This window comes from Cygnus atratus, chromosome 2 (assembly GCF_013377495.2).
Source record: "Cygnus atratus isolate AKBS03 ecotype Queensland, Australia chromosome 2, CAtr_DNAZoo_HiC_assembly, whole genome shotgun sequence".
NCBI lineage: Eukaryota > Metazoa > Chordata > Aves > Anseriformes > Anatidae > Cygnus > Cygnus atratus.
The window spans coordinates 66,607,469-66,620,376 of record NC_066363.1 but is presented as its reverse complement, the minus strand read 5'-3'; the positions used below and the strand labels follow the sequence as shown (position 1 = coordinate 66,620,376).

At 38.4% G+C, this 12,908-nt stretch overlaps 1 protein-coding gene across 5 annotated transcripts in view; it reads left to right on the top strand.

Moving 5' to 3' along the window:
* TPPP (tubulin polymerization promoting protein) overlaps positions 1-12,908 on the top strand; it is a 66,776-nt gene that overhangs the window by 13,365 nt on the left and 40,503 nt on the right. For 4 of the 5 annotated variants that reach the window (XM_035568854.2, XM_035568853.2, XM_050708582.1 and 1 more), the window contains exon 2: positions 9,806-10,120. In XM_035568854.2, coding sequence (XP_035424747.2) covers positions 9,810-10,120 — 311 coding nt within the window. In that variant the 5' untranslated portion in view covers positions 9,806-9,809. Of the gene's footprint in view, positions 1-9,805; positions 10,121-12,908 lie in introns of those variants that run through there. The other variant, XM_035568855.2, reaches the window with a different exon arrangement.

Below are 12,908 nucleotides of genomic sequence, written 5' to 3'. Positions count from 1 at the left end.
TGTAAACAAAATACTTATATACATAATTCCCCCCCCCCCCCCCCCCCCCAAGAGTATAAGTTAAGTCCTAGGAACTGGTCTAATAGTTCAGCTAGCCTGTTGGGGTCCTCAATTAAAGACTTCATCTCCTTAAAACTCCTAACCTCTCTGCTGGTAAGGAGGGGGGGAAGTTCACTTAAGAGGATACACAGTTAGTGTTAGCACTGTTAGTATCAGGGAAGGAAAAATTCTCAGTACCTCTTCTGCCTTGTTCTAATTCTTGCCAGAGCCTAGAGTACGCTCTCCTCTAGGGACAGTGTTAATAGCAGTCCCTGCCTCCCTTCCTGGAGCTACTGCTGCTGCCACCGGTGCAATATTAGGTTTATAGGGAGCATAACTTGGCTCCTCCTCCGAAAAAAAAAAGGAATCTTATTGTTTACACATAAATTTAAAGCCTGAATTTTCATCAGGCCCGTATTTTGGCCAAAATACTGCTGTTTCCTTAATTGGTTCTTTTGTCCAGACTAATACACAATATTTAACCATTTTTTTTTTTTCTTTTATCATCTCTAATTTTGAGATTATTTTTCCAATTTCTTATAATTCTTCAGGAAGAACTTTTGGTAGGCACTCCCCCAGGGATATTTCCCTGCCCCCTGGAACTCATATTTCCCATTTTTCCTATTCTGGAAAATGGGGGTGTACTGCCAAGCACTTCCCCGTGCAAGGGCTACCGCACACCTATGAGTTTACCAGATTCCCTGGTGTACTTCCGAGCACTTCCCCGTGCAAGGATTACTGTACACCAAATTTCCCTGGTGTACTGCCAAGCACTTCCCTGTGCAAGGGCTTACCGTACACCAAATTTCCCGAGACTCTTCCTTTCTCTCCCTTATCTCACGCTTCGTCCGTCTCCGGCCGCACCCCTCGCGGAGTTACGGAACCGCGGATCAGGACTCCACACTCGCTTCGTACAAAAGTACGTCTCAATCACACATCACACAGAGTCTCACCCGACCCCCAAGGCAATACTTAATATTTCTTACCTTGGTCTGTGCACAGAGTTACCGGATCAATTCTTAAAACCCGGAGTGCCTACCTTCTTCCTTTCCCCAATACTTTACGGATCCTGCCTCTTTAATCAGTCTCGGGCCCTCTGTCAGCTCTCTGCAGAACCGCCACCGTCGATGCACAGGACCGCTGAAATCAGCGGGGCATGCCTTCCTGCTGCTGCGGCGGTGGGGCTCCCCGGTAGGTGACTGGATCCCGGACGAGCCCCCAAATTGTGAGAAACACTCCGTAGCCAATAACTTAGGCTCAGGCGAGGATCTCAGTGAAGTAGTAATTTATTCGCGATTGCAATGGCGGGCGCCCCACAAGCAGGAAAGCGCACCTGCTAGTTCCAGAACACAGTTTATATAGTTTTTGATGACAGGACCCTCCCCTGTTTCCCCACTGGAGTGGGTAATCCAGGTTCACAATCCATCTGATGCTTCACAGACAATGCCTGGCCTTCAGTTGCCGGCCTGTTTTTGAGGTGGTAATGTTTTCTCCCCTTATCTGGCTTGACTTAACATAGTGATTTTCACCTGATTGCTCTAAGGAGTCTGGTTGTCTGCATTTACGAGGTCACCTGCTGAGCTTTCTTATCACTGTAAGCATATCTCAATATCACATTCCTTCCTTCTAAACAATGTAACACTGCAAAAACAACATTTCTATTCCCACACTACTGATAGCTATAGCTGTGAAGGAAGTTTAAGCCTTAAGAGCATTGTGTAAAACATTACATTTTATTACGAGGAGCTGCATTTCTCCCGCTGTTTATCCCTTCTCTCAGTTTGAATGTTTATGCAAAAATGTGGGAAAAAGATTCCAGCTGTGGTACTTTATTTTTGCTGGTTTTATTTGGCATAAATAATTCCAGACAGGAAATAAATGAGAATGTCCTTTACCTGCAATTCTGTAACACTTTTAAAATATGGGGAAGATAGATCAAATACTAAAATAAGACAGATGCAAAATCAGATGCTTTGCAGAGTTTGATAAATGTTTATGAATCCAATTCACACATATAAAAATACCAAGTCTAATGCTCTGAAAAATTGCTTTCTTTTTTGCTTGGATTGGATGGAAGGTTTTAAATTGTGGATGGCACCTATTTATGGTGCACTGTAACTTTCACCAGTGTTGCACAAACAGATTCTGATAAAAAGTATGCCTAAAAGAATCACGTTTACCAATTCTTGGTGTGCAGGAAGGATTAGCCAGACTATGGAAGGTAAAAACAGGTAACAATTAACAGCTCCTAGGCTGTGTGCTTGTGGGCAGAATTCTTTGTAATATGTCTATTTTCTAAAAGCCAATGGCCTTTCAGGTTTAGGACCATCTGTGAGAAACACTCCATAGCCAATAACTTAGGCTCAGGCGAGGATCTTAGTGAAGCTGTAATTTATTCGCGATTGCAGTGGCAGGCGCCCTCCAAGCAGGAGCACACCTACTAGTTCCAAAACACAGTTTATATACTTTTTGATGACAGGACCCTCCCCTGTTTCCCCACTGAGTGGGTAATCCAGGTTCACAATCTATCTGATGCTTCACAGACATTGCATGGCCTTCAGTTGCCAGCCGGTTAAATTTCAAACTTCTTTTGACTTTTTTACTGTTTGAAGTGGTAATGTTTCTTCACTTATCTGACTTGACTTAACATCGTGATTTTCACCTAATTGTTCTAAGGAGTCTGGTTGTCTGCATTTTACAAGGTCGCCTGCTAAGTTTTCTTATCACTGCAAGCATATTTCAATACCCCATTCCTTACCTTTAAACAATGTAACTCTGCAAAAACAACATTTTTATTCCCACACATCTAAGAAATATCTTTAGGAAGACTGACAGCTTGGCTAGGCCCAGGAGCTTAGAATGTACGTGTGGAGAAGCTGAGACTCTTACATTTGTAAGAGAATGGGGCAGATACAGGAAGCTTACTTTCAGGTTGAAACACAAGTAAAATTGTTAATGTTATGAACACACAGTTCTTTGTATTTGTATATAATTCCATACTTATTTCAACTTTGCAGCTGTGTGAACTGCATTGCCATCCTCCATCTCTCTCCTTTTCCCTACTCTATTGTCTTGTTCTCAATAAAATCAGCGGACTTCAGGCCACTGTTTTCTTGAGTATTTACTCAAATGTTTAATGTAATCAAATACATAAGAAATGCTATGATTGAATGCAGAATCCTATTTTTCTTGGCCAAATAAACTGAAAGTTTTCCTTAGTTCGCAGGACTTTTGAAATCATCTAAACCAATTTTTGGGTGGTAAATATTATAAATAACAAATAGTTTTGAAGTGTGTTACTTTTAACTGGATTGTGCTTGGGGCTGTAATAAGTATCTACTGTAGTTTACAAGTCTTCTGTGTTGTCTTAGACAATACAGTCTTACTCATTTCTGTATCAGTTCATGCTGCAACAAGACTTCCATTAAATTTGTTTTTGTAATACTTGCTGCAAATGAAAATAAGTCAACTTACATCAGGTAAGAATGTTCTTAGCAAGCTAGAGTCCAGCTGGATAAGCACATAAGTATATGGCATAGCTATGCACTCGCACTTTTGACAGTTTCCTGTTGATTTTTTTTTGAAAAGCATTTCTTGGTATGGAGATCGTAAACTGGGTAAATACGTTTCCAGCTAGTGTGACTGTGTATTTCTGCCACAGAGTCAGTGAACATTCATTTTTCAGAGCACTCCATACAATCATGTCCCTGCTTTATGTGGCCTAATAATCAGTGTGGAGTATGGGACCCCGGGTCCTCATTATGTTCATAACTCTGCTAGCAGAATAGGCATGTTTCTTCATCCCTCTGCTGTGGTTTCACTACCTATGACATGGCAGTGATACTAACCTCTGTTATAAATACTAAGCTGTCTGTGTTTACTGAGCAGATCAACCACTTCTCAGGGATAGAACAGGGAAGATGCCATTGTGAATTCTGAAGGCCAGGTAGGTAGTATGTATAGTTATTCATAATATGCATAAGCTACTGAAATTGTTGGCAAAAATACTCCAGATTTTACTAATTCTTTGGGACTGCCTCATTGGTACTGGGAGATGGATCCCTGCTAAGAGCAGTTCCCTGAAATCTACGTCAAAGCTGTACTTGCATTCCTGCAATATGTTGCCACCTGGAGAGGATGTGGATTAGTGAGAGAGTGTAAATTTACCTAAATCTTTCAGTAGAATTGACGGTTGATCAGTACGGAGGCACTGGGTTTATTTATACATACTTGGTACTCATACAGCTATACAGAATCAGATGACTGGAATTCACAAAAACAGTAACTGTTGGTCCCATGATTTTTGGAAGACTACAGATCAATAACTGGGTTTTCCTAGAGTTCTCCCAGTTGTCTCTCTGCAGATGACTATGTATTGTAGTCTCTTACCGACAGGAAGTTTGATGATATGAGAGAAGTTTTTCTAGTCGGTTAGGCATGTGCTGAGAACAGAGATCTGCATTTTCAGCCTAATATTGCATGTGTTAGTTGTGACCTCAGTCAGTTTGATCCCTAGCTTAATCTCTTTCTGTATAGATGTGTTTGCCTGTATAACGTGCTGTAGTATTCACCTATTGCAGAGTGAGAGAAGGGACAAGAACTGTTGTTCTGTAATAATAAAGGGAATATTATATTACACAGACCATGGCAGTTCGTAACACAACTCCTAGTTGTCTGTTCTGTAGGTTTCTGGAACTCCGGTTATTTGGGACAGTTGTTCTTTCACAAAGCCTTCTGAACTTTTAGCATCTGCTTTTAACTTTTTTGTAATGTCTTCTATGACTGCTTTTGGTGATCTGAGCCTGTTAGGTTGGAGCCAGCAATATCTGGAGAGGGTGGGATTGGTGGCTAATACCTCCTTCCCTCGTTTACTGTCTCTGGAAATGTAATCTGACTGTGTGAATGCTAGACTTTTTGCATGGTGATGAAAGGTGTTTCTTTGTAATCATTATTCTCTGTAATCATTATTTCATGCTTCTACACAGTTCATGCTTTTGAACAGTAGCTTAATTTTGTTTCACCAAATTTTAGAATTGGTATTTTAGAGTAGTCAGTTAATTTGGCAGTTTCACTTATTTACCTGGTGTGTCCCCTTCCCAAATTACTCTTAGTCTTTATTTCTAGCAGGAGCTAGCAAGCACCTTCTGATCACTTTGAGGGGCCTATGTGGAAAAGGGTAAGGAAGAATCAAGCATTTTGTCTTGAATTTCTGACAAACAGGCTATTCTGTATTTCTCATTTCTTCATGATCTACTCCTTCTCCTCTCTGTAATAACTAAAAACCATTAAAGGATAGTGTAGTGTTAAGAAACATAATTTTAAGTTGAGGATAGGTCAGTATTTTCATGAATAAGGTTTGAGGTAAATATAAGGTATGTTTGCTTATTTTAACAAGCAAACTATAACTGTGGTTCAACAAGAAAAGAAGTATCCATGACAATCTTTGGTAACCACAGGGAAAAACAGAGCACTAGTTTTAATCTGTCTTGACTTTCTGCTTTAGCTAGTAAGGATGTGAGACTGCTTTGCATACCACTCTTGACCATTCAAAATGGAAGCCTTTTCTGTAGGGTATGTCTTGTTCCCTCCTCCCTGTGGACCAGAACTCCTCAAAAGACCCCAGTACAAACTTCATACACTGATGTCTGAAGGAACTAATTCTAGAAGTGAACTGTTTTTCTCAAGGCCAAATACCTTTATTTAAGCATTTTTCCTATACCAAGTTTATAAACTTTTGTTTGAGCTAAATTTGTATCTGGTTTGCTAGCAAGTCTGAAAACACTATTAAAAAAAAGTTACAGAATTTGTTTTGTATTTGAAGTTTGGGGTCAGGGCTAAGCAGAGATTTAGAAAGTAGCATAGACTTAATCTCTGAGGCGTGCTTAAAAGTATGGGGAGATTGAACTTGTCTGCTTAGGCATCTAGTTTAAGGATCCATCTTTATATGGATGGATAGGTATTTTGAAATGTGGAAAGCATACATGGGAAAAAGCAGCAACTGAAAGTAAGGAAGATTTTCAATACATATAGTTTATAAAAAATCACATTTGGTCCAGAAAATGAGAGCCCTTTCAAGTTTATAGTGTGTGATTCAGCTTTTTTTTTTTTTTAAAAGCAACTAATGATTTCAAATAAGGAATTGAAAAGCATTTCTGCTGTGCGATGTAAAGTTGAGTTATGGCTATGGGTGACATGGGATTAGGTGAAGCTGGACAGCAAGGCACTGACACAAGCTAAACAAGGATTTTGTTCATGAGGCATTTAAAAATGTAGGCATGCGGTTAGTTTCTGATTTCAGGTAACAGAGTGGCACATTTTTTGTTTATGGTTTGTAAGCTGTACATTTGATGTATTGTTAATCTATTTATACTGACTATGGCTCCTTAGCAGAATTGCTAAGAACAAGAGGGGTTTATACCTGAAAATCTCTTGGAAGGTTTATGTGGTGCAAGATAAAATTGCAAAATAGTATGACATATCTCATTATAGTGGTTCTCCATCTGTTTAGTCCTCTTGCTTATGGAGGTAACTTTGTTTTTAATATCTGTGGGAGTGTGTCCATGGGTGTCGACAAGCCCCATGGTTGGTGATAACATCGGACTCTTAACGATGAGGCCAGGAGGAATGTAAAGTGTTTAGAAGGAACAAAGAAGGGTGATTAAGGAGACACCTTGCTGTCTCGGGTTGCTTGTTCTCCAGTCGTTAAGACATGGAAGTTGCTGGGTGTTTGCGGTTGCCGGGCAGTTATTTGACCAACGAATAGTTACTGGAAAAGTACTGCTGTAGAGCGAATGGCATAAGAAGGGAGCCTGTCCTTAATAAGAGCGAGTTGAAGTTATATCATCAATAAAGAAGTATCAGTTACTGATCCTAAAAGAACCCTCGTGTCCATGTGGTCGTTATGCCACAAATGGCGCCCGAACAGGGACGTGAAGAAGATTACGACACAAATATCCTATGCAGACACTAAAATGCAGATTTTGCTTTTTGCTGGTGTGTACCCTCTCTAGCCACTTAGTGCTAGGTTAGAAAAATTCTGTTTTTAGTTTCCAGCTCCAGCAGATCTGAAATGGTGCAGACTTGGAGGAGACTTCTGCTTTTGGAAGTCAAGTTTTCTAGAGGACAGAAATGGATCATAGATTTTCATGATCTGATCTTTAATGTTGTTCTCTTCAAGCATAGAGTGTCACAAGTGTTTTGTTTTCTTATGCATCTACTGTTTTGGTAGCAAAAGAATCTGTGCAGCCTGTTGAAGCAGAGAGTTTAGACTGATCTAGGGATGGTTTTATTGAAAACTTATGCATCTGTAATAGTTGTGCTAGTTTACATTTTACTCTATATAAATTATTTTGTAGTTTCAATAGTGGGAGACTTTCAGAAAAGGTTGAGGTAAAATTACCGTTCTTTGGAAAGCAGGCAGGGCACAAAGGAAATAGAAATGGGAATTGGTTAAACACTTAGCTTTCTAATGAGCTTTAACACCCTCCCACCCCCTTCCCGCAGTGCATGCATTCGTGCATTTCTTTTTATTATTTCAGAGGTACATGTATAGGTCTCAGGTTGGAGTTAGTAAATTTCTGTCATATTAATTTTTAATTTACCATCTGATTTTGTTTGCCAGAATTTTTGCGGACAGTGAAAACAAAACATTAGGATCCCCATGCTTAAGATATAACTAGGTTTTTAAGCATTAACTTGAACATATTCAAAACATGCAGTATTGCTTTGGCCATGTTGCTGAAGTTTAAAGGTCAAAGGTCCTTTAGTATAGCTTTAATTAAAAGGTTGTTTCTAATAATGATTTATAAGTCTCTGTTTTCCAGAAATTCAGAATGCTTATTCCAGAAATTATTGCTTAAAATAGTGCTTATTTCCAGAAATTCAGAATGCTGTTGTCACTCCTATTTTCATCATAGTTTTCTTTTCAATATAAGTTGATCATAATTCCTCAAATATGGGTTTGTGGCTGTTGTGAATACTGCCAAGATAATAGTGGTGCTCCCTGAAATTTCTCTGGTCTGGTACCAGTGCTTTATTTTAAATGTGAGTTCTTAAAATGTAAAATGTACCACTGTCAGATTGGAGAGAACATAATAATAGTTTTCTAGAAACTGAATTGAGTCAGACTGTTCAAAGAAATATTTGTTATATTCTAGAAAAAATAACAACAGATCTAAAGGAATGGGATTGGGTGCTGGAGTTATTGCTTCAAAATTTGGTTTTTGTTTTCTTGTGCATAATGTACGAAGCTGACTTGTAGTGTGATGCTTTGGTGTTCATCATGGATTTTTGTATAGTCTGATCGTTTCAAGTTACAGCCAAAGATTACAAATGTGAAGATTTCTCCTTTAGGAGCCTGGTTGGCTTCATGCTTAATAATAACTGCTGCATTGCAAGTATTTATGGTTGGTTCTGCAGTGTGAAGAAAAGGGTATGCCTTGGTTGTTCAAGTAACAGAGGTTACTGGAACATATATTGGATATGAGGATATATTGGATATGGATATTGAACATGTGATATAAGATATTGGAAGAGGCAGAAGTCTAAAATTGTTTCCATTGCTGAGGAATTTGTGTCAAAATACAGCATATAAGCCAAAATAAATTCCCATCTGATGCAGAAATTAAACCTTAACTAGAAATACATACCAGTCTTTGCATATATTAGCTGCTTACCGTGTACAGCTGTGATTTCAGAAGCATGGCAAGGTAAGTATGGAGGGTTTTCTAGCCATTACACCAGTATTTGCCAAAGTTCTGATATCTGAAGCACCTCCTTATGGATTAAAATTTGTAGCAGCACCACAGATGTATATCTGAGCAAAACTCTACATGTAGTTGTTGGGACAGGCACACTACACACTGTGTGTAGACTTTTCAGGATCTCTTCTGTCAAGCTAAGAGTGGATGGGCAGAAGGCACAGACTTGTATGTCATGCTTCTGGTATGTTAGTGGGCTGTAGTGTATATTTTCTTTTTTTACTTTATGACTCCTGAAAATAACCTTATTGTGCTGTTGCTCAGCTTAAGGTTTCTTTTAAAAGGCAAACGTATCCCACATGAACGTGATGTAATCTGGTTTGTTCTCTGCAGTAGTAACATCCCTTCTCAGTGCTCCTGCATCCTGGATGTGTTCTTTCTAAAGGAATTCCATAGCTATTGTTCTTTGCACATGAGCTTGAGAAATAACTGGTTTTGTTAACAGAAGAATTTTGTCCAAGAATTTGTGAGGCTTCCTTACTTGTTTGCCCTTTGAAACATTAACATTTTTGCTGCATTTTCAAAATACTTAATTTTTCAATTAAAAATAAATAAATAAATAAAAAGCCACAGTCCAGACCTTTTATTTTTACTTAAAAATTAGATGTAGATAGTACTGCCTACAGTATAAAGGGCATACCTTTATTCAAGTGAGGAGAGCAACTGTGATGAATTCAGCTTGTCATTTAAAAAAAAAAAAAAAAGGAAACAGTAAGCGTTCTCTTATTATCTGATGGCATGATGGTGAAATTAGGTTTGTGTCCCATTTTGGAATGTTGTTTTCCTGCTTTTTTATAATAGTAGATTTTTTATTTTTATTTTTATTTTTGGATGGATATAAAGTTACATAGTTCTATGTATAGACTTGTCTGGTGGAGGGTACCGAGTTCTTGCACGCTTCCTGGACCACTTACTATTATGTTGTGACATGGACTGTAGCCTGTAGTTTTATGGAAAGTAAACTAGTGTAAAGTAATATAATGAATTTACCCTTCTCTTCCTTGTAGCACAATGTCTGACAGTAAAGCAAAGTCGACCAAACCTGCAAATAAGACTCCTCCAAAATCTCCTTCCGATCCAGCAAAGGACCGAGCAGCAAAAAGGTTATCCTGTGATTCAAACAGCTCCCATGAGGGAGCTGTGGCAGGAGACTTGAGTGCTCTGGAAGAGGCCTTTAGAAAGTTTGCCATACATGGTGATACAAGAGCCACAGGAAAAGAAATGCATGGGAAGAACTGGTCAAAACTGTGCAAGGACTGTCATGTAATAGATGGGAAGAATGTGACAGTCACAGATGTTGACATTGTCTTCAGTAAAATCAAGTAAGTTCCTTTTTGCCATTGTTTCTTTGTCTCTCCAATATATTTTGTAGATACCATCTACATTTATCTTCTGTTGCTCAAAGACTTTGTAAGCCACTATGCCTTTGTCCCGATTGATATCTTTCAATGTTCCTTTGTGAAACTGTTGCTTTTAGCTTGTGCCCTGCTATATTAAACTGACAGGTGTTACTGTTGTTACGGAGTGCAAAGAGGTATGATATAATCAAGATGGATGCAGGTTATTCTAGGAAACTTTTTTTTGACTGCAGTAAATGCTGTGAATATTTTCCTGAAGAATATCTGGAAGAAGTCAGGATGTAGTCTTGCATCTTGCCAAAAGTCAGCCTCAAAGGACTGAGACTAAGGAGGGATATATACTAAGCCACCATTCTATACGCAGTCCTGATGTCCAGTGCAACACCTGCTAAAGTTTCAAGTGTAGGGTACTGGCCACACCAAACTGATGGCAAATTTGTGATGCACTGGCTGTGAGTAGTTGATTAGGATTATTTCAATGGTCCCAGTTTATTCTTGTTGAGAAACTGGAGCTTTACTGAAAGTTTTTCTCCAAATTGATCAAGCAGGGCTTGATTCAGAAACTGCTAAAATCAAAGGGAGGAGGACATTCAACTATTCCAATATATTCTGTATGAAATGCCAAATGATTTTTTGTTCTCACTTTGTATCTCCCTTTACCTTTTTGTGTGAATTGGGTCATTTTATTCTTCCCCCGTCCTAATATGAGATCTGATAACCTTGTCTTATCTGTTTTTTGTTACCACAATGACTATTTAAATTCTCCCACACCTCATTGCATTTAGGGATATGTATTAAAGAAGGTCCCTTTACCGTACTTGTAGCTTGTGGCAACTTTTATTTAGTTTGTGCTCTCCACTGTCGTGGTGTAATGCTGGAGAGAGGGCATGCAAACTGAGTTGCTTAAAAGAATAATTGGGAACACTTGCTAGAAGCCCTGACCTTTCAGAGTGCATCAAAGCACAAAGTCAGAGAATAAAAGGCCCTTGGTCTTTACAGGTTGTTCAATGTAATATGCACAGCTAGCATGACATCATATTTTTCTTATTTTCTTTCTTTAATGAAGGGTCTTATGTGGGTAATTGAAAACACTATATATTGGAATACACCAACCTTCTCATTCTCATATTAGTCTACTTTTTCTTTGAGTCCCTGTGTGTATTTTTTGGAAGCTGCATGTACTATCAGTGAACTAGCTTATTTGAAATGGATGTTGAGATTTGAGGATTGTTTATTTCTTTTTTGACCCGTGATGGATGATGATGGCATTTATTTTCAAGTTTTCATTTGCTTTTACCAGCTTAAAAATTTCTCTTTCATTGCAGAAAATAAATCTTCGTTCTACTTTCTTAAACTGATGTCTGGGCAAGTTAGTGATAGCGTAACTCTACGATAGGTGGTAAAAAAAATGTGCAAGATTAGCTGATTTAAAGAAGTATTAATTTTGATGTCTGTTGGGGTAGAATGAATCCAGTTCAATTCTGCAGGAGTGAATTGTGAGGTGGTAGGGACCTGAGGGTGAAGGGTAATCTCAGTGTATCCCTTTGCCATTGTTCAGATTTCTCTGCTTAGCTCAGGGGTTTTTGTCTCTGCCTCTGTGCGATATGCCTTTTCAGCAGTTTTTCAGAACTTTCTTCAATGATCACTGTGAAGAGCTGACATTTCTGTAAGAAGAAATATACTATGTTTTCCTCTCTCCATCCAGTATTTAGTAGTTAGAAAATAAAAATGCTTTTTCATTTACCTTAATTCTTTATTAATTACTTGTTCTTTCCTTGTATGTACACTTACATGTATCAAGTAACTTATATACTTTTTTTTTTAATGAATATTGCATTAGTGATGGATGGGGAAGCTGACGATATCTGAGATTTGCTATATTTGTTAGGATCATCTCTTTTTTGTTCTTTTTTAAAATTTTTGTTCTCAAGAGCATATGTCATCAATCCTTACTTGAGACCATTTTTTCCCCATATAGTATTTTAAGTTTTAAAAAGGAAAGATTTAATGGCTTTAGTTGCTCAAGCATTGATTAATATGCTGTAACTTAGAAGGCTTATGACTACAAGCTGAGTATACAGGGTTTGTTGAGAATGCTCAGACAACTACTTTTCCTTTCTTACTCTTTGGCTTCATGTTTAACCCTAACGTAAAGGATTTTTGGAGTTTATGTTTTGAGCAGGCCTTTTTTGATAAACTCCTTACTTCCATTTTACAAGGTTCTTTTCCACAGCAGAGTACTAGGGTGTTGGTTTTTTTGCTGTTGTTGTTTTCCTTTTGATTTTTTTTGACCACACGAGTTTGAGTTTTTTTAACCATCCATGTTGAATGAAGAGCATTAAACACTGTAAAAGAATTTCCAACACCCCAGAAAGGACAGAGTACTGCTTCCCTGCCTCATTAAGATTTATGCTTACAGGTATCTGAAGGTTTTGTGTTTCACTGCTTCTTTTAGGTTTGTTAGCTACGCTGCATCTGCCAAGATAGACTTTGACCTAGGATTTTTATAGCCAACTGTAGTGGTTCAGTGAGATGGTGGTGGTGGATCTTGGAAGTTGTAGTCTGGCCAGAGAGCACAGTCCATAGACGAGAAGAAATGTTTTGTTATACTAAATTGCTATCTATCATATGGTAGAATTTCCAAACAGGTTTTCTGTTGGGTCTTAGACTGGGAAACCAGTGCATTTAGCAGGGCTTATTTTCTAGCCAGCTATAGCTGTAGTGCATGACAGTGACGCATTTTCTTTGAACA